The sequence below is a fragment of the Bombus vancouverensis genome, chromosome 3, assembly GCF_051014615.1.
Source record: "Bombus vancouverensis nearcticus chromosome 3, iyBomVanc1_principal, whole genome shotgun sequence".
Lineage (NCBI taxonomy): Eukaryota > Metazoa > Arthropoda > Insecta > Hymenoptera > Apidae > Bombus > Bombus vancouverensis.
Window position 1 is genome coordinate 16878915 of NC_134913.1, and position 21559 is coordinate 16900473.

A 21559-nucleotide genomic window follows, 5' to 3' on the forward strand; every position below is an offset into this window, starting at 1 on the left:
CATTTTTTGTAAAATAATTTTTTACTCTGAGTAATAGAATTCTGTTCTGAGTAATCAAGTTTTAACGTTTTTCGTAATCGAAGCGTTGAAGTGGTAGTGGTATCCAGTATAGAATTTATACTTTCATTATTATTTAATATGTTTCTTAGCCCACGATCTTGTCGAATCTTGACGGATAAATAATTATTTCAATTATCGGTACAAACAGTATAGAGTTTTTATTCTTTGCCGTAAAAGAGATCGTTCTTTACATTTTCAAAACTTACATCGGTTATTAGTGAAACTTGCCAGCTAATCAGATAAATAGTGTGTGATTTTATTTTGTTTGGTAAACTTGTATTCGCAAGTAATTGATTTTGGAATATTTGTGCGAAAACAAATTCATCAACTTTCCAAACTCCAATTTCTAAACTAACGACTGTAATTTATCATAAAATAGGCGTGGTTTTGTTAAATTCGATAATAAGTAGATTTACTAGCAATTTACAGATATGAAAGCATCGAGTCTGAGAATTACTGAACTTCTTTTAAATCTATTAAGGTAATAGATGGTTGATGTACTGATCGGACATTGAGCATCGTCTTCAGTATCGATTTCATACGATGTAGATCTCTTCTGTGGTCCCGATCACGTCTTGTAACTATTCTCGACGAGGAGATAGAAGCAGATATTGGGTGCGCGGCATGGCGCGCTCGCATCGCGATCATCATTCGATAAAACGTGACTCTACGCATGAAATGATTATGTTATCTACATCGCGGTGTATCGCATGCATTACCTTAATGACGCAATAAATTTTGCCATTGAGTTATGCGCGCGGGCTAGCCGTAAGTATCGTGGCATAATGAACGAAGGCGACGTTCCCCAATAAATTATAACGTTAGTCTATTAATTATCATTATCAATGCGGAAGTTCCTACATGGGTAGTCGCGATTCCAAATTTTTCTCAGCCGACCTACGAGTTCGTTTTAATTGAATGAAGAGCCTCGCCCCTCTGCCAATATTACTCAATTAAAATGGTTTCGTTACGTGAGTAGGATCTATGAGATCCTCGAAAGACGCGCGATGCATTTTACGTATGGAGACCACAGGAAGATACAAGTTATATTTTTCCTTCTCGTTTTTCTTTTTATGCGAGCAATTTTAAGATCCCATACTTTGTCAACCAATCTCATATTATCAAAGCTACTCTTTTTTAATTAAAGACGACGAGGTTCTCTTGAAACATATTCCGCTATTACTATATCATTGTGACACGTCACTATATTTTTTTTTCTTCCTTTTGGCCCGCAAAAATGACGATTACAGATAATGCAGTGGAACGGGCGTTGTTTAATTAAAACGATTTATCCGCGTTAAAATTTATTTCTGCCGCATCGGATGGACATCAGGCGTTAAGACGCATGACCGACGCATTCGCGATGCTACGGCGAAGATTGCAAGAAGAACAGATAAACACGCAACAGGGTCATGTTCTCTCCGCTCCTCTTAGGTAACTGTGGAGGACGATTTAACGTGAAACAATCAGAAACGACGTAGCCGACCGCATTATGACCGCCATAATTCCACGACCAAGCACCGTAGATCCGGATCTGCACTACGTCCTTATTCCTCTGATCGATTCGATTCGATTCTCTCCGCGTTTCGTCTGTTGCTCGATGAACCGTGTACGTCTGTAGTATTCTGTCTTTTGGTAATATCGAATGGAAAATTGACTCTGTTCTTTTCAATTATTCTTCACGTTCGTATCTCTTTGAATCGTAACGACCAGGCGAAATAAAATATATCTCAGGGATATTTTTAGTTTCGATATTAATGTTATTTATTAATCAATATCTATTCTTTATCACGATACAAACACATACTGTCTATTGAAACATAATTTTCACTTTCAGGAGACCAGCAGAGTTAAAATATCGTGCTGTTCATAATTTGTGCAGCGAAACTACCGGTCTTGAAAGAGAAAAATAATGGCAACCTTCATCATCTTTACGATGCAAGGTTTATCTCTGGAAAACTCTTCCGTGTTAATGACAGTAATCCCATGAACGTAGAAATGTATTTTCTTAACCAGTTATCAAGTTGTTTTTTGCATTCATTTCACTGTCCGTTATTTGATCGATATTTTCTGGAGATTTCTCGTAGTTGGAATTTTACGTTACTCACTAGGTTTCCTCAGCAAGAAATTAAATGATCGCCGAAGAATTCGAATCCATTTAGAATAACGGATATAGTAAAGTAACTACATTAGCGCAGGAACACCAAAGACGACTTCTATTTGGCAGTGGTCTTAGATTGCATCACGGAAGCAGCTCCATAACTTCAGATAACAGGTTTACTCCGGATGTTTCGTGTACGCGTATCGCGGCTCAAATTATCGATCCTTTGATCCCGTAATTTCATTATCGCTATTAATCTTATTCACAAACTATAATTATCCGAGAACACCCAACTATGCCTCGATTAACATACTGGAACTGTCTTATTAGGAGACGAAGGCTCCCTTCGCTTGTAGTTTTCCAAAATTTTTTCCTTAGGTAGATACAGAGTTCTAAGAAAGTCTCTGACTATCTATCAGACGGATTATGCTTTTATCAATGAATATTAAAATACTTGACGTTATCAGAAACCTGTTCGTACTCCTTAAGAAGTATTTAGTTCAAGAACTATTAATAATTTACCTAAAACACATCGATTATGTCAAGCTTTAAGATGGATGATTTCAGGTACATTTTATTTTTCGATTTTTAGGAACAGTATTTAACATCCTCCTGATAGGATGGATTGGTCGTTTTTGTAATACGAAATACTTTAATTCCTGAAGATTCGTTTCTATGTGACATCGTGTGAAAATATTTCTCAAAGACATTATTAATTGCCATTATAAAATCACAAATTTATTTATAAGAAGTTTAAAGATACGGAACGTAGAAAATACACGTAATATACGAAAATATATAAAATATCTGAAAAAAAAACAATTTCTACTAACATTCCGTTTCTTCGATGGTATTCATAAAAACCTAAAATTATTACAAAAATCCTCGTCTAAAGATCCCTATCGTGTATCATCTATGACTTTCACACACTCGTACAAATCATCAGCCGTCTTTCCCATTCTCCATACTTAATAATTTCGATTTTTCTGACGAGTGTACGGAAAGTTCGTCGAAATCGTTTCGGGCAAAAAGCCGCGCACGACCGTTGCAAGTTCGCATGTACGTATCGTAAACGGTTGTTTTCTCATTGAGGCCAAGACTCGATGGACTCGGTTGGCGAACAACAATCAACCGCAGGGACCCTGTTACGCCACGGATCCAGTTTTTCGTGGAACTTACCTCCATCACGGTTTAACGATCGGGCAGTGGCGCGTCGTATATACGAACGAGGGGCTCGATCTTCCACGCGTTACGTACATGTGTATACGTGTACAGTAGGACGCACAGAGACCGTAGAACGGAAAAACGCGGCTGCCTCGACGAGATGCGTTTTCCTTTCCGCTCGTTCCGAGCAGACCCAGCAGGGTGATCGCTCAGGTAGATCTGACAGGCCGCAAAAAGGTTTGCCTGTAAAAGGTTTCCAACGCACGGTCTTATTGGCTTTATTTTAATTTCGTTCGGAATAATTGGTAGAGATCCGATCGACGTCTGTAAAAATGCTCGCACGACCGTCTTCGTACCGTTTCTCCCCTTGCTACTTAATGTTCTGGAAAATTGTACATCTTCCTTTTCTCTTTGTTACACGCACGTATATACCGAGGTGAAAGGAACTCCGTTCGACGTGCTTCTTTCGTCTCCCATGGCGGTTTTAGCGAAATTATAGGAGTCGTTTCAATTCATCGAGTTTACTTCAGATTGATCGTAGCAAAAATCACTGAAGATTGGATAGACGAACATCATCGTGCCTTCTGTAAATTAATATCGCGAAGACGGTAGGTTCTTCTGGCAGGTTCTCCGTTAAGTAGTATTCCGTTAAGCTCTATATACGTTCAACCCGTGGATTTCTTCTTGGACCTACATCGATCCCTTCGATTTCCTGTCATCCATCATTTCTCCAAGCCTGACGGTTTTGCAGTTCACCGTCGATTTGAACACGTGTTACGACGATCGTAATAGATGCAAGAAGAAAGATTTAAGATTCTCGGAAACCAGTCGGTTTTTCCAATCCAGCTATTTCACAGTTTACGACGTTGACGCGTAGTAAACTGGCTCTCGATTACTTCTGCCACCTTATCCGCTTAATTGCCGCAATAATAGTTACCTGGTGTTGTATACAAAATTAGAATCCACGACTTATCCGTCATTTTTCGATTCTCTTCTGGGTTCTCTCTCTCTCTCTCTCTCTCTTTGTCTGTCTCTCTCTCTCTCTCTCTTGTTCGGATGTTGAAAGAGGAGAAACAAGAAGCTCGATTTCTGAGTGGCAGCGATCGATCACGATGCATTGCGGTGGTCAGGAACGGCCGATTGTGTCTCAGGAGAGCAACAGAGAGCAAGCTTACTCGAGAGAACGTTGAAAAGAGGCGATGAGAGGCAGCGTGGCGTCCTTGCCCGCAGCTTCGAACTGGTTATGTCAAACAGCCGGTCGATGTGTTGGCCTAACCTGCTTTCAGCCCTCCCATATCCACGGTGGACAAGGAGTTGGCAGGGTGCCCGGTGCTCGCCTCTAAATGCCAGTTTTTCAACCGCCCACTTCCGGCTTCTCGATCGAGTCGTCCATCAAGGCGTCGCATTACTTCTCTGGTGTCCCTGCGTCCTGGACCCTGTTTTTTGCCCATTGAACGTCGCTCGATCCTTCCGAGGAATCGTCCCCCAAGGTCCCTTATATCCCTTTTATCGCGGATTTGTTTACGAGTATTACCACGCGTCGTTGATTATAAGCTGATCATATTCGTAGATTCGATTCCCACGTGCGATTAAACTGAAGATGACCAGAATCGAATATCTGGATCGTATTGCGGATAGAGATCACGGCATAACCAGTATCGAACATGTTGGTTTTCTTCATTTTAATATACTCGTGAACAATACAAAAAGTATCGTTAGGATGGTAGCTTGTATCGAATATCTACTTTAAACGATACAAGGAAAACTAACTATGGAGTGAAACTATATGTAAATTTATTTATTTGATCGTAACTGTATTTAAAACTTTAATACTTAAAAAGTCAGTAAAAGGGGAGAGCCGTGCACTCGCACATGAAAAGCGCCGTGTCCTTATTATCGATGAAAAGTCCCAGTAGAACGTTATAATAGCGCAATATAATACTTCAAAATCTCGAAAGGAGCGTTTACCTGAGCGTTGCAATACTTGTATGGAAAATTTTGGCAACGTTCTTAGAGTCCAAATTTGGTATTTTCAATTTCATCTATATCGAATTATCTGCTAACTTTATCATTAATTCGAAATTAATGCTATAAATATCAGTGGCTATTACGAAATAATCACTATGTACGTATCTTAAAATTGAATGAATAAAATGGCCCAAAGATGATGGAACTTCAACTTTATGCAGTCCCGAAATGATAGATAGGACGTTTTAATTAAGAAGTAGCAGCGTTCGTCTTACATAATACAAATTCTGACAATATATGTGTATTAAGAAACAAAGGGTAAGCCAATCGATACTGGTTAGGGCGTCCAATGTCCTTAATCATCGAATTGGACTGGCGAACAGCCACGAGGCGATGAATGGCGAAACGGGCACCACGCGCTCGCTTATTGCTCGAGCGTGCTGAATAATTTATTACACCTTGACCGTCGTGCTGGTAATACCTTACGATACGTTATTACGGCACGGCGTACAAAAATTGGGCGTAATTGGCGCTCGGTCACACATCCTCCAGCGCAGGCAGGAAGTCATCTATTTTGGATGTTGCCGATGGTGAATTCACGTGGAATTCCGGTGAAATTTTCGGCGACCGCAGATTCGTCGATTAAAGTACGGAAACCGGTCGCGATCGGGTTTATTAAGTTCGAGCACGCCAATATTGTTAATTAGATGCTATAAACTTTGAACCTCGCATTTGCATAAGCTACCATATCTCGGCACTAATCTGTTATTTATGCGCGACAAATAGGATAAATCGAGTTGCCTCTCAACGCGGAACCGTTTCGTTCTGCCCTGGCGTGCAGTCGCTGCCGCTGTTCCACATAATTAGCGATACTAATTAATGGCTGTATCCCAGATAATTATGCTGAACAAAACACGGCTGGCCCGGTGCGCGATCCACGGTTACCATGCGCGCGTGGGTTGAATGCCGACACCGCGCTGTTCAATCGTGTGTGTTTTCAATAGCACGGGCGTGAATTTATCTCGCGATGAAAGACCAAGAGTTTATGTACTGCGAATTAATTTTGATAAATTGTTATTTTTCTGTTTAATTGTCGGGCTATTAAAGCTCTATAATTGGAGCTTTTTGTCGATCCGAAGAAGGCATTACGCTTGATTATCGTTTTTTTATTGTGACGAATGGGATAGGAACTAAGATTGGGCGGATGGTGTCAAACAGTGGAAATTGATTCGTATTTTTTTTTAATGAAAATGCTCTTTTGCAGGATTGCAAAAATAGGACACTCGAATTTGTATTATTTCTCGGAAATCTGCAAATCGAATCGTATATGTATAAATCGAATCATACACAGCATTAATTTGTTCGTACTGCTAAAATAGCACAGTAATAACAATACGAAATAATATTTAAAGACACACGTATATGTATATACAAGGATATGTATAATTTTCAAGTTACGTAATATCATAAGGAATTAAATAATCCATCAGATGTCATCGTTAGAGATTTACTAAGACTGTATTTACTAGATTCAGTCATTAGGTTTATGATATTCGTCGGGAATGATAGCCATTTTTGAGAATATAGATTTGGTATTTCTTTCATACTCACGCCAACACTCCGATAGTACGTGAGTTGGAATATAATTCGTGAGATTTTTAGACAGCGTGTAATTTAGATTTTCATACTTTCACTTTCACACGCTTCAGTAGCAAATTACTCTGTCATAAACTTCGTAACTCCAAAGAATTATTGCATACAGAACTATACGTATTATCTGTTCCGATACAAACATAACTCTGCCAACTTCGATTGCATGTATCACAAGCTTTTATTCTGGCAACTTTGATCGCGTCTATCGCATTTCTGAGAAACATCATCTCAAATAAATCTTTCTTCTATAATTTTAACTACCAAAGAGTCGATAAAAAGTTGAACAATCCTTCTAAAAAATAATTCGATAATAAAATAATCTTCGCTAGGAAGAAACATACATAAACGCTGCAAGAGACATGATTAACAAGTACAGGGTTTTCGATGACCCAGACATCAGTATGCGAGAGTTAATAGCCACAGTAGTAGAGTTTTGTTGGGACGCACCTGTTGCTTATGCGAATCTTTCTCTGTTTTCATGTTGTTTATTACCTACGGGAAATCAATCTTCTGTAAGGTGAATTGGCGATTGGTTAATCACAGCCGATCTTACCTTAGAAGTTGAAAAAGTTAATGACTTAAGGCTGAACTAACTGGAATGGGTAGTTTTCGAACCAAGTAATAGAAAGAATGTTATCCAGGGGCAACGATGTAAATCATTTTTGCACATTTATGCGCAACAGCACGTGGTACAAATGGTACAGCAAGCAGATCGTGTTTCCCCGTTCGTATGCACGTGTCCTGTGCGTTGTGCAATTATGTAGAGGCCCGACGACTTTCTCATCTTTCTCCCCCTTGTCGCTTGTCGTATGGTAATAATCATTGTAAATGATAGTTTCACCGTGTCTACTGACGTTCTGCTACCTGCATTCTTCTTCCTTTCGCGTGTACATGTGTGCTATGGATATTCTATATATTATACACGTTTCATTTCGATTTCAATAAATTTATTTAAACGCGTTTCAACCAAACTACTTCCATTCGAGCTAAGATTTACAATTTCTTGGTTGTATGAGTTTCAACATCGTCCCATTAAAAAAAGAAAACATCTGTTTTAAAACGAATTTTTTATATTTATTCTTAATAATTCTCCGTAATATTCAATTAAGAACAACGTAAGCTTAAACGTTTCATTACTTGCTAGAAATTTATAACGAGAACAATATATCCCGTTAAATGTTCCTGGTTCCATAAAGAATTCCAGAATACAGTTTTAGAAGCCACGCTTTCCTAATTCGATCTATCCAATTCGATCTTTGATTTAGTGTCTCAGAAACTTCTTCGACGTCTACCGAGAAGTGTCTCTTGTTGAAATAGGCAGATAGCTATCTGGTCAAGGTAAGGAATGGAACATTGAAGAGAAAGCATTCCTCGCGTGTTTTCGATTCTAAACGTCGTCGAGGGACACGTTGGGAGGCCCTGAACGATTATTTCCTCTCGAATCGAACATCGAACCTGACGTATATCTCCCAACGGGTCTGTTCTATCAGAATTTCAGATGACGCGGCCGATGAAAATTTATTGAAGTACTTCGTAGCCCGGAAAGGCTAAACAAATCGTCGAAGGCGACCAATACGAATCTTTTCATTTATTATACTTAGCTCTGCTTTGATATTTGATATTAAAAAAAGACAATGTAAAATAGATTAATATCACGTCATTTATTTCATTTATTCTCAAGACACTCGAAACACCTAAATACTTCTCAGACTGATCTCGAACACATGTCGGTGATATATTTTACACACACGCATGATATACGAGACGCGAAAGATATATTTTCTATAAACGAGATTCTTCCTGCTGAAGAAAACGATCCGTGGAGTAGGTCGTTTGGAATTAGAAGTTATGATTCCACGTGGCAATATGATTTAGAATCGACAAACTACGGCTGACAAGCCCCGAGGGACAGCTCCGTAAAATCAGTAGAGAAAGCTGGAGCGCTAGGAGGATCACCTGTCGTTACCTATTAGTCAAAGAAAGCTCGTAATTATATTAGAGAATGACTGGTAGCTATTAACGTTAAGGAAATATCCTGTTAGACTCGCACTTGCCTCAAGCATCATACTTGCTCCGGTGTTGAATCACTGGTTACTATGAATTTTGATACTCTTCCACCTCGTGATTATGGTTGTGGTTCAAGGATAGTTGTTTCATTCCGTTAAAGAGGAAGAAAATCATGGAAATTCTTGGTTTATTACACGATGGCGTGTCGGTAGGCGGTCGAGTCGCGAAGATTAATTTAGAGTAGATTAGTTTCCGTCAAATTGTGGACTGGATGGTAATCTGGAGCGAATTCTTGTTCGCAGGTAGACGATCAGCGACAAACTAGAGGATGTTCGCCAGGCTCTGCAGGCAGGCTCCAAATGGTGAGTCAAAGTTTTCAAGAATTACTATCAAATTTAATAGATACGTTTAAACAAACGGTCTTTACAATCAGAATTTTCAATTCTCGTAAGAATACAAATTATAATCGATTGCAATTTCCCACGAAGAGTAACCCGGTAACTGTAATAAACGAATGGTGTTACTATAATAATTTAATAATAACAGTTTGAGTCCCAGGGATCATCGAAGAAGCAGAGTCGAAAAATCCCGAACAGCGCGATAGCGCTTGTCTTAATCGATTGCGAAGAGAAACAAGCGGCACAATGGCGCTCGTCATATTTGTTACTTTATGAAATACATCTATATTATTATATATGCGTACTATTAGTTTATAAATATTTCAACTTTTGTTGAATAAAAATTGTTGAGAAGATAACGATGAAATACAAAATACCGTCAGTCGTCTGTAGCGTTCAAATGTACTGGGACTTTTCGACACAAAATCTAAACAGCGCGATCGCGCTGCTTGGGACTCAAACGGATAAAATATCACAGCGTAAGTGCAAAAAAAAAAAATTTCAAAATATCAAGCGACGACGTTTCACTGACAAACGATGTATCGGGTGGAGAAGAGTTTCAAATATCGAATTACCTAATTCCCACCTCTTAAAAGACCAAGTCCTCCCAAGTGGCCGACTCGGTAAATACAATTTGCCGGGTCTACTCGTGGACGGATTCTCTCCGAAAGAAAAATCGGCCGGGCCCTCTGACCAAACCCGAGCCAGGCGAACCCCGGTGCTTTGGCTACGGACATTGTAATTAATACTCGGAAGAGTCTCGTTGCTCGGTGGCCCGTCGCTGTGAACTTAGTCAGAGACAATGGGGGGACTCGTGCGATATATCACTGCCGCCTGCGCATCCCTCTTATAGGTTACATATACCAGTCCTTAACGTTAAGGCGCGCCAGGAGACGACTCCGTCGTGATTTACGGTCGACTCCGGCTCCCGATTGTTGACTTTTCCCGACTTATAATAAATAGAAACGTGTCCGAGCTATCCCTTTACGGAAGAGGCTGCACGATGATGATTCTTCTCTCCCTTGAAACGATCCTCTCTCGTAGCCCCTCTAAATGGTAGCCGGTTCTTTAACGTCTACTGGCAAAGTCCACTTTTTTCTGAAAACGATCGTTTCAATATCTTCTTTTCCACTGGTTCACCAGCATGGAAAACGCGCATTAACATTCCTCTCGATTCGAGCTGGCGCGTCCTGGACTCGCGTCTGAAACGCGTGGACGATGAGAGGATCGGGAATTCCGGAGCCAGAAGAGCAGCGTCTTAGGAAAGCAACACGTTACACGGACGATCTTGAGTTACACAAGCCAAAGAGCTGTACTTCCGGGTGGAGTGGCTAGCCCTTTAGGTAGTAGCCATGAACAGCTTGTTGAACACGCCTTAACCTCCGCGACCTTGGCTTTGCGGCCTGGCCTAGCCATACTCGCTGGTTATTAATACGAATGAAGGAGCATCTGTATAAGGCATCCTTGTCGCAGCATCAAACAGCTTGAATCCTCATGAATTTTAACAAATAGTCGAATGTCGAATCTCCGCTGCCATTGGTTTCATGTGTACGCCTTGCGTTTCATTTTTATGTGCTCGTCGTTTTCGTACTTTCTGGTTTTAAAAAAAGGAATGTTTCTGGTTTCTTTTGTGCAGAGGATCGTTAGTTGTGCAAAAATTTCATTAGTTTACAGAGAACTTAAAAAGGAAATTATAAGTTTATGCGACAACTTTGTTCCTTTTCCTATCTTTCACTAGCGAAAACATTTAAAGAAATAAGTTTCTTCGAATTAATAATGTCGCCTTCGTGATACTAGGCAGCTACGAAGCGTTAAGTAACATAATTCAAATCTAATCTACATTATTATAGTCACCTATACCGATATCGGAGTTCATTTCTACCAACGAACATAATCCACTACGAATCTTATTAACCAGTCGCACCATTCGACTTTCCAACGCTATTAATACTCAACTTCCATAGAGTTTCTTCGTATCGTTTCTCGACCCGAGAAGAGTGGTCTTGAATTTTAACATCTCCGGACACGTAACGCCCGAGCGGTTTCCTTGAACCGATTATACGAAGAACCGATAAGGAACGACACTTTCGTGGCCGTGGTGATAATCTGAACACGAGGGCAAGAAACGGTAGCTGGCACAGCGCAAGAATGGAAATGAGACATTAAAGCCACAGAGGCTCGAGCAGCCGGTAATGGAGTTATTACGCCGATAGATGAACTGAGAGAAGAGAGAAGGATATGATGAAAAGAGAAAGGAGAAAGGAAGGATGGCTCGGACATTCCTACGAAACGTCGAAGACTCGATAGTTAGAATCATGAACATTTATAGCTAGCGTATATCGAGTGGAACGACTCCGTTTAATGGATCCAGCATTGGCTAGGAGTTGCTTCGACTATTAGTATAAACAGTGTAGGATACCAGACGCCAGGTTTCATTGCAGCGTCGCGTCACAGACGTGGTTGCTCTCCTGAATCGTATTAGAAACGGTAACTGTTCTGTTACGCTATACATAATAAGCGAGCTTGGTTTTAACCGATTTGCTCTGTTCACGAAACATTTACACTTTACGTGTATATCAAAGTGTAGGAATTAAAATGGAGGGAAGATACACGTACCTGTAGCGTGTTCGTTGGAAGAGTAAATGGGTTGGGTATCTTAAAATGTTTCTGGATTCTCCAGAGGAGATTTTGTATTTGTCGCTGCTTAAGGACGCCAGAGGAATAAAGCGATAGAAAATTGGAATGTCGGAAAAAATATTTTCATAATAAATTTGCCAATAAATATTCATAAGCGATCTAAGCGCAAACACAGAAAAACAACTGATCATTTCTAAGGTATTTCAGCTACAAAAAGTTTTCTAACAGTATCTAACATCCTTAATTATCATCTTGATCGATCTAGCCAATTAGAGACTCGTTAATCCAGCTTGACGTGTAAATTAGCGAGATCGACTCGAGGACAACGACGGAAATATTATTTACAAGTTACGGGACGAAGAAACGGGACACGCGAGACCACGAACGTCCCCTTCTTCCTTTCACTTCTTTATATTCCAACGCGTGATCTTCGGTAGGAACGTCTAGTTATGAAATAAAACAGCCGCGGTATTACATGGGTACCCGTATTACAGCGGTGCGAGGTGGCGCAATAACTCTGGGGACTTTTACGCGGAGATCCTTGATTTACAGCGGCTTCGCGACCTGCCTTAATAGAAGAACTGCCAACCTACAAGCGAGCGCGACCACCTTCTTAACAGCCCGTGAATCTCTTCTTGCGTCGACAAGATTCCCGACGATTGCTTCCCTCGAACGTGCTTGATTCTCTCTTAGGAACATCCATCAAACCTATCTACTCACACTTTTCTGTCCTCTCGTTTATTAAAGGGTATTTGGATGTAGGAATGTCTTCCTTCTATGTACAATTCCATTCGTAAGTCACAGGACATTTGATAATTTTCAACACGAGTCTTCGTAATATCTTCAGAACACAGTGTAATCCACCTTTCCTTCTAACACATGCAATTAATAAGATCAACTTTGTTTTTTAATTACAACATGCATTTCTACCTATCGTAAGTGTACTAAAGGATAGATAACGTTTCTTATCACACTGCTTGAGTGAGATTTAAGTTCTTTTACTTTTTTAAACGATCTAAAACCAAACTATCTCAACAAGTACCGTCGATGAGGTGAACGTTGGGCGTGTTCGATTAGTTGCGATTCGAATATCAACGATATGGTTCGAGTAATCGGCAAATTACAATGGACGATCGGTTGTTGTTTGGCGATTTTGGTCGATGCACGCCGCGATATGAGGAAGAGATTATGATTTTCTGGCGGTGAGTTCGCGTGCCGGGGTCGCGGTCCAGCCGGGAGACGTGGGAACGGGAACGTCCCCGAGGTTTTAAAGGCTCGAATTAACTCCTTTTTGTTTCTCGCCGTGAAAAGAATTTCGACTCACAAATTGCCGATGCTCTGTACCCTTCATGGCCATTCTCCGGTTACGGCTTTTCAGAACGAAACGTTTTCGGTCACCCGTTAGTTGTTTCTTCTTCCTCGACCTTTCTTTCGACTTTTAACAACTCGTTCCTTCCACTCGTGTACAAAAGCATTATCGTGCCTCGATAGTAAATTCGCTTCCCTGTTAGTTATGTTAATTAATCGCGTGTCTCTATTATCGTGAAATATTCTCTTCGATAATAGATGCATACGTTTATAAACCTGAAACAAGGGTATCTTAAATCTATCTGGAGCTTATCAAACACCGTTAAAATAGAAATTCTAGTGCAAAATTCTGTTGAAATGGATATCTAATCTAGCGCAATAATTTCCTCGTTGTCACACCCTTTTAGAACTCCAATCTCTTACATATATCACACATTAAAACAACCAAGAATCTGCATTACAGCAAATCGTATTCCACTGACACGTAAAATTCTCTCGGAGAAAGTTCAGTATCCCGATGCAGCTAAGCTAGTCCCGTTTCTCTTCTAATCTATTCTCTGTTCAAACGTTACGGGAAAAATTGTCAAACACGACCCACAGAAATTTCAGTTTCTTCTAACAATTTTTCGGAATAAAGATTCTACGTAACTGCTTCGATACTACGTTGAATGCAAATTCAACGCTTGACATATTGATCATATTTTGACAAATTAATCAATCGAATTAGGACTCGCATTTTTTCACGAAATACAAGAAACTTCTTTTGGAGGAAGTTCGATACTGTCATGCAATAAGACAGCGCTGTTTCTCTTCTAATCTATTCTCTCTTTAAACAATGCGAGGCGAGAAATGAATATGCGCGCATGTGGGACGTGCGAACAGAAAGGGTGAAACATAATAACGACGATCGCGTTGAAACAGAAGAAAAAGATGGTTTGATGTAGATAAATTGCGTTGAGTAGCCGGCAAGGTGCGTGGACGTTGAAAAGAGCGGCGACTCTCGATGTTTTTAATTAATGAGCTTCGTTAAAGGAGACATTGTCCCTTGAATCGCGGGGGCAGAGGGTTCGCGAGATGTCTGACACGTAATTCTATGGATTTCTGTCCGCGTGGTAGCTCGCCGTTCCGCGATTCCTGAATTAATGTACCAATTAATGGCTTCATCGTTGTGGCCGACCAACGTATCGGAAATTATGACGTTGTTCTCCGGTTTCTGCCACGCGCGTTGTAAAAGTTACGATCTGCCCACCGGACGTTTATGGACAAAGAAGCACAATCGAGACTGTCCGCGCGCTCTACCGACCGAAAAAATTAATCGCACAGAGATACGAACAGTCTTGGCCAGCGAGTAAAGATCCTTCGAAGAATCGCTTATCCGTTTTTTAACGCCGCGAAATGTATCGCGTTCAGGTTCGAAGAAAAGGGAAGGTAATGACGGAGAACGGTGGAGGCGATGGGAACGTGGGTGGATTCAATTTGGAGTTTGATAAGAGCAGCAAGTGCTTAAGCGTCGTTAAGATGAGTTAGCACCTTGTTCGAATAAAGAGTGATCGTTTACTCCTGCATTTTTGATGGTTTAATGTGTTTGGATGACAATGGGTACCAATCTTTAATCGTGTCTTTTTCTTATTGTTACAGTGGAGATTATTTGTTTTACCGAGCAACATAAAGTAGCTTTAAATTTAGAAATCCTGATATGGGGGTTCCATAAGAAAAAAGAAATATGTATTCGAGGGATTGTTAAAACGAATTAACACGTTGCTTGAATAAAATATATGTGATCCTTCGCTTTAATGTTTCTGACACTTTCGTGTATTTGGATGATTATATCTTTTCATTTTTAATGCTGTTTATTCTTTTTGATATTGATACCGTAGTAGGTTATAAAAACGAAATTTAATTATACGAAGAAATTCTTCTAAATTTTAGTTTATGGTACAGAAATTTATTTTCGCGATGTATAAAACGCAAGGATTACAACATAATAATTTTAACGAAAATTCTCCTTTCCAAGATAGGGAAATAACGTTGGACGAGTATTTTTAACGACTTTAGAGAGTATTTTTATCTCGGTGCGAAGAGGATCGTGTATTGGAGGGCCATGAAGGCAATGGGAAGTTGACCTCTGGAGCGAGAAGAGGCGAGCGAGAAAGAATCCTTAAAAACGTCGGCGCCGCTTAATTATCATGCTAATTAGTCGTAGCAAGCCCTTCGGCGTGAACAACGAAAAACACGGGTTACCTTTGAGCCAGTGTTTTGTGATCGATTCGCGAAACCTCACAGCGTGATCCTCGTTAATTATTTTATTGTCGGTGCCCCAGGCTACGATATAATAAACAGTCCTTGACGAAGAATGAGGATTCGATTCCTTCTACAGTCTGTTCACCCCTTGGCGATAACAGATCTTCTGATTAAATCACGATTCGCATTATTGATATCGGAAATGTCAAGCTTCATTATTTACATCCTCGTCTGAAAATTGTCATGCGATAGAAGAATATCCGGGGATATATTCTTATGTATTTGAGAGACAAATTAGCGCAAATTCTTGTCGTTTTGTTAATAAATTTTATATGATTAATACATATAATAAGCAGTACTATGAATTAGCACATTTATATACTTATACATATTACGTTCAATTTCATGAATAAATGAATATTTTTATTTCTCGAAAAATAATGAAAGAGAAAGTAAGAAAGCTAAAATAAAAGAAGGTCAGATAAAAATCCTGAAAGTGTAACTGTATATAATTATTCCTTGGGAGTAACTTCACGTTTTTCTAACATTAACACTGGAACTACCACACCAGTCAAATTGACTAGTTCTACAATTTTATAAATGTGTCAACTCTCGTTTAGGGATCATGGTCCCGGATAGATTAATAATACCAAAAATGTACTACGTAACATGGAATTCTTTCCGTAAGAAATTAGTAAATCAATAAATATAAAAATATTCTATTATTACGTATTTTTTAAAGACCAATCAATTTGGCTAGTTTTGGTAAAAATTTCTTCGTGTTAACTATCGGTAGTTCTAGTGTTAAGGTTCGGATTTCTGGGATAACTGAAAACCTCGATCATATAATAATACATATATATTAAGAACGCAAGAAGACAAATTTTAAATGCCAAAAGAAATTTTTATTTTACATTCGATGAAAATTCTTCGGTCATTTGCATAAAAAAATGTTTAACGCGGAATGGACGCAATTGCGCCGGAACGGTCACATAAGTTGACAAAGTTGGATTCGCGGACAGCGGAAAGGAAACGAGTATCCTGAAAAAACTGTCAGGTCCTCGTAAAGAAGGAAAGTCACGACGTGTCCTTGCGCACGCATGATCATTAAGGCCATTAAAGCCTTATCTCGGCGAGGGAGACGCCACTTAAATACAGACTTTAACGCCGCGTGGCGCGAGAACCAAACGGAAACGGAGGATCCGCGTACTTACACGCGTGGCTTCGGCAAGAAGCGTAACATCGCCGGTGTGGACGCACAGCCATTGAAAAAAAACCTGCCTCTTACAGGTGTACTAAATTCTTATTAACCTAGCCGTTAATTGCGACTGTTCTAACTTCAACCTACGATTCCATAGTTTCTGAGGAAGGTGGAAAGTGTACAGTGAGAGTAGAAAGTGAGTGTGCACCTTGAAGGCACAAAATTTATTGAAAAATTATTACATATATGTTGCATCGAAAATAAAGGATATGTAAGAATACAAATTAATGGCAAAAAGAACACAGGTAAGCTTATTGTTAAGGTATAATAAATTAATTGCTTTATTCGCACACAACATCTATACATATATATTACACTCTGAAGACCTCGATAACCTTCTTACACTCACGCTTATTGTCAGACTATTCTAGATGCTTCTAACAGCTATCAACAGTCTTTTGTCTCAACTAAGACCTGGACGTCCACTGACGCTCACACACACATTCACATGTACAGTGTAAATGTATCATCTACCTAACACTTATAAATAAAACGATGTGTATTACGCAAATCTCATTTTTTTAAGGTCTACACTCACTTTCGACTCTCACTGTATATACGTATATTTGATTTGATATATTCTCTCAAGTATCTAGTGAGTTTGACGTTCTTTCAATTTTTTATCGGACATTGAATCATTCGATTCAATTCGATCATTTATTTTTCTCTTTTTTTCTAATTCGACTAACTACAATTAATTTTCATAGAGAATATTCTCCCGCGTTTTTTTAAATATTCTTTAAAAATCTGTTTCCTTCTTTTATTCGAATTAAACATGAGCAATTCTCGGTCAAGGAATTCAAGTGAATTCACTTTAATAACGAATAAGTAGAATAGCATAAATCGGAGAATACGATCCTCGTTAGATCGTTAGTGACAACGCACTAAATTCACTTCGAAAACCGGCGCTTTTACCAGCCAAGAATCACCATTCTGCTTTCCGAGAATTAATGGAAGGTTAATTTCATTGGATGATGTTCATCTGCTTGGTTGTTAGTCGATTACACGGCGATACGCGTCAACCATCTAACAGACTTCTAATCTGTGTTTGACCGGTTCGAAACGACCGAACGACACGAGAATCGACCGTGTGGAGCACGATATAGGTGTTGGCTCATTAACAAACCCGATGAGCGGTTCATTAATGAACTTTATACTGCTTAACGGAGTACCGTTGTTGGCTAGTCAGATTCTCTGACGCGTAACGAAACGCGACGTGCTTTCAACCGACGAAACGGTCACTTCAGATAAGAAGAGAGAAGGTGGTTTACGATCGATGCGAAGGAATGGCGTCCCCTGGCCTTTCCCCTTCTATCAGCATCGTGATTATTCCCTGCGTGGAAAGTGGCGTTGATTGGAACGAGGAATGTTCCCGGCTAATGAAATTTAATTGCCGACGATTAAACGCCGTATCTTCTCTTCCTCGCCTTTACTAGCCGAACCGAAAAGTTTCCTACCTTTCGCGGCAATACGTGGGACGTTTAATTACGTTTGGGTACGCGCGGATATGCTAGCCAGATCTCGATTCGATCTTATCGTAATGAAACGCAACGTCTGTATCCATATCTGTATGCAGTTTTGCTCGATTTTTCGACAGACGATTTTCGTTGCTGTACTGGTTTTTTTTTTTTTAGTCTGTTAGGAGAATTTATTTTCCCTAGTTTACATACCTATCGTTAGATCTCGAGATTCCGAGTTGATGGGATAGAAATTGAAATAGGAAATTCAGAATTTATTTTTGTTTGCTTAGTTACATCACGTAAATGGTATAATTTATGAAATTTATTCTACTGGTTCTTTCATATCACCACTAGAGAGACTAGTATACGTATGTTGAAAAATTTATTTAATCTTGCCTTCTTGTAACTATATACATCCTCTGGCTAAGCTATTACTATTACCGTGTTTTCTTCGTGCTTTGGATCTTTCGCTAATTTTTTCCTAAATTTATTCCGAAACTATAACTACGCGTTAGAATTGAGGAAGTTAAAATCGTTTCCACAGCCCTGAATGTCCAGTAAAATAACACATAACTTGCAAGCATGAGCCATCCACGGGATTACCTTCGCTATGTTGACGTGTAAAGTAGCTTTACCGATAAATCTGTTAGCAGTTCTAGGACGAAGTACGCGCGTTCTCCCAGCTTAACCTTCTTTCTCTTTCATTCTTTCGGTTACAGCGCTACAACTATACTCAATCAATAACTCATTCAGACAACTTACTCCATCGTAAAGCCTATCGATTCTCCGAACATTCTTAATTCATTGTCAAACGGCCTGAGCTCCCTGCGATGTTTTACAAGACGTATTACAGCCAAAATACGTAAAATAAACGACAGATATGCGAAAGGCAGATTCGCATAGTCGTATCTTGTCGCGGCGTTGTCGCGTGGCTTCGCGACAAAGCCCAGGGTCACGAACTCCGGTTCGTGCAGCGAGGAAAAGGAAATCCGTGGTCTGGCGTTCGGCTTCGGGCACTGCGGGTCGTCTTGCACCGGGTGAGACAAAACATTGTCCGCTCAGCGGGACACGATGTTTCCAGGGGCGGTAGGGCCGGGGGCGAGGTGTGCTTCAAATTGATTTGTTGTAAGTGATACGCCACCCTCGGTGAACGAATGGTACAATAATTGGGTACATAAACAATGACCGATGAAACAATTTCTCATGTCGGTATGGGCGCTGCGTGTGTGTCTGTGTTATAACGTGCCTCCACCGTAATCTGTATACCTTATCCGCTATAATTGAACCGCCTTGCTGGAAGATAGCCGTTCAATGAGATTCGACGTGCAAGCGCTCTAGCGTATATTTTATCGGGAACACGTGGGATCGGAGTACTAGACTTGTTCGGGCGTCGTTCGAGGCACAGTGGCTCGCCAAACTATTCCAACGCTTATCATAAAGAACTCTTACGTACACGTATATCGTACGAGTTAGACGAAAATACGTTTTATGAAGAATGAAGCTACGAATCGTATTTTTTACGTATTTACAAGGAGTTCGCGGAAAAGAATAATCCATATCCATATTCGTATTGCGACTTCGACGAAGTTGATATTTCTTTAAAATTCCTAGTAATTGCAAGAATCCTACCAGCGTGACAGGTTCGAAAGTGAAGTTAACTATTTCGAAGAAGACGAAGAGAAAGCTTCCAAATCGATTCTCTAATTGTTCCTAGCAACGTATGAACAACTATGTCGTTTGAAATTCTCGTCTGTCGTAGCACACCGATTAACCGTGTTCACGATCACGACATGAACGAATCTCGCGAAATTATAATCGTTAAGGATCACAGCCGATGCTGTGGTTGGATCTGTGTTTCTATAACGAAGTCCACGATCGTGTGATTAGCGCTCGTGTGTATGTACAGTCACACGTATAAGAACCGAACGCAAGATCGTCGGGGTACGACCGTGGTATCTCTCGGTGACTCGGTAGATCCCGTGAGTTTCTGTATATGGCCAGCACGATTCTCTCCCTGTCTTTGCCACCCACCAAGACGTACGATAGCCAGAGCCCGGCCATTAAACTCGTAATTTGACGTACGTCCGTTTCCGAGCGAAACCGGCGATTCCGTTTGGATGATCGTTTGGAGAACTGGCAAAGAGAGAAAGAGAGATGAACGCACAAAACGTGTAATGCGACTGAACGTGTAAAGCATGATAAATAAATCGGTCGGCCCTCGTTTGTATAACAACGCTCGATTTGTATCGTAATAACTACACTGTGGTATTTGTGTTGCGATCAAAGGAACCGTGTTACTTGTATCCTGACGGAGAAATATCGTGCGCGCACGTGAAGTATGGATTACAGTTACCCTCTCTTTCCACCAGGCCTGTTCAGTTCTATCGGCCCGTCTTTCTCTCTCTTCTTTACAAAGCCTCCCCGATGCATACACGTATACGTGAATACACTTAGGCACTGCGAAGGAAGGTCTATACGAAAGGAAAGGAACGGAGAGCAGCGAGCCGATTGATAAATTAACCGCGCGTCGAAAATTTCTGAATGTGGAGCAACACGGCCCTGTCTCGAGTTATCTGCGATCGATTAATTTACGCTGCGCGGCTGGAAGACATTCCCTTACGGTGAAATTTACGAGCGTCCCGCGATCCAAGGTCAGCCCTTAAGGATTTATTTGCGAATTCCATGGAGTATGGTGAGAAGAGGAGGAAAGAGAAGACGAGCGAAACAAATAAAGAAAGAACAAACGTCTCAGCTATCGTCCAGTATGGTAGAACCATTTGCAAGTGGTGGAGAACGCCCCGTCCGTGATCTATTGCATAATTGGACACCTCCTGGTGGATCCTCGTGGCTGTGTACGAGTCGAAGATTACGGGGAAAGTTGGCTGGGCTTCGTATACACAGTGCGCAGGCCACCGCGCCATGATCCGACAATCACGTAAAGCCAACAAACTCTACCCTGTCTTCCCCGTGGCCCCGTTCATCGGCCCTTTCTGCCAGCAACATAAATTTTAATCGCTGCTCCCATTCGCTAATACCGGGTTTGCGATCACCGGAAAGAGCTGGCGCGTTGACGTTGACGCATTCCTTTGTGTTCACCTTGTACGCGTGTAGAAACGTGTATGTTTCGCGCTCCTGATCGACGTAATAACGCGAACCCACTCTTTCTTTCTGGCTTCTTCTGGCTACGAGTGGTTTTCTCCTTTTCCCTCGCTGCTCTCCTTATTCCGCCCCCCGTGTACACGCGCGTGCTTATTACGCGACTGACAAATTAACGCGAGGGAAGGATGCTGGATGTTGCGAA

The 21559-nt window shown here is 40.6% G+C and overlaps 1 protein-coding gene across 2 annotated transcripts in view; it reads left to right on the forward strand.

Moving 5' to 3' along the window:
• The window catches only part of LOC117154234 (uncharacterized), an 83058-nt gene that overhangs the window by 23802 nt on the left and 37697 nt on the right, over positions 1-21559 (forward strand). For both annotated transcript variants that reach the window (XM_033329065.2, XM_033329066.2), the window contains exon 3: positions 9256-9315. In XM_033329065.2, coding sequence (XP_033184956.1) covers positions 9282-9315 — 34 coding nt within the window. In that variant the 5' untranslated portion in view covers positions 9256-9281. The remainder of the gene's footprint in view (positions 1-9255; positions 9316-21559) is intronic.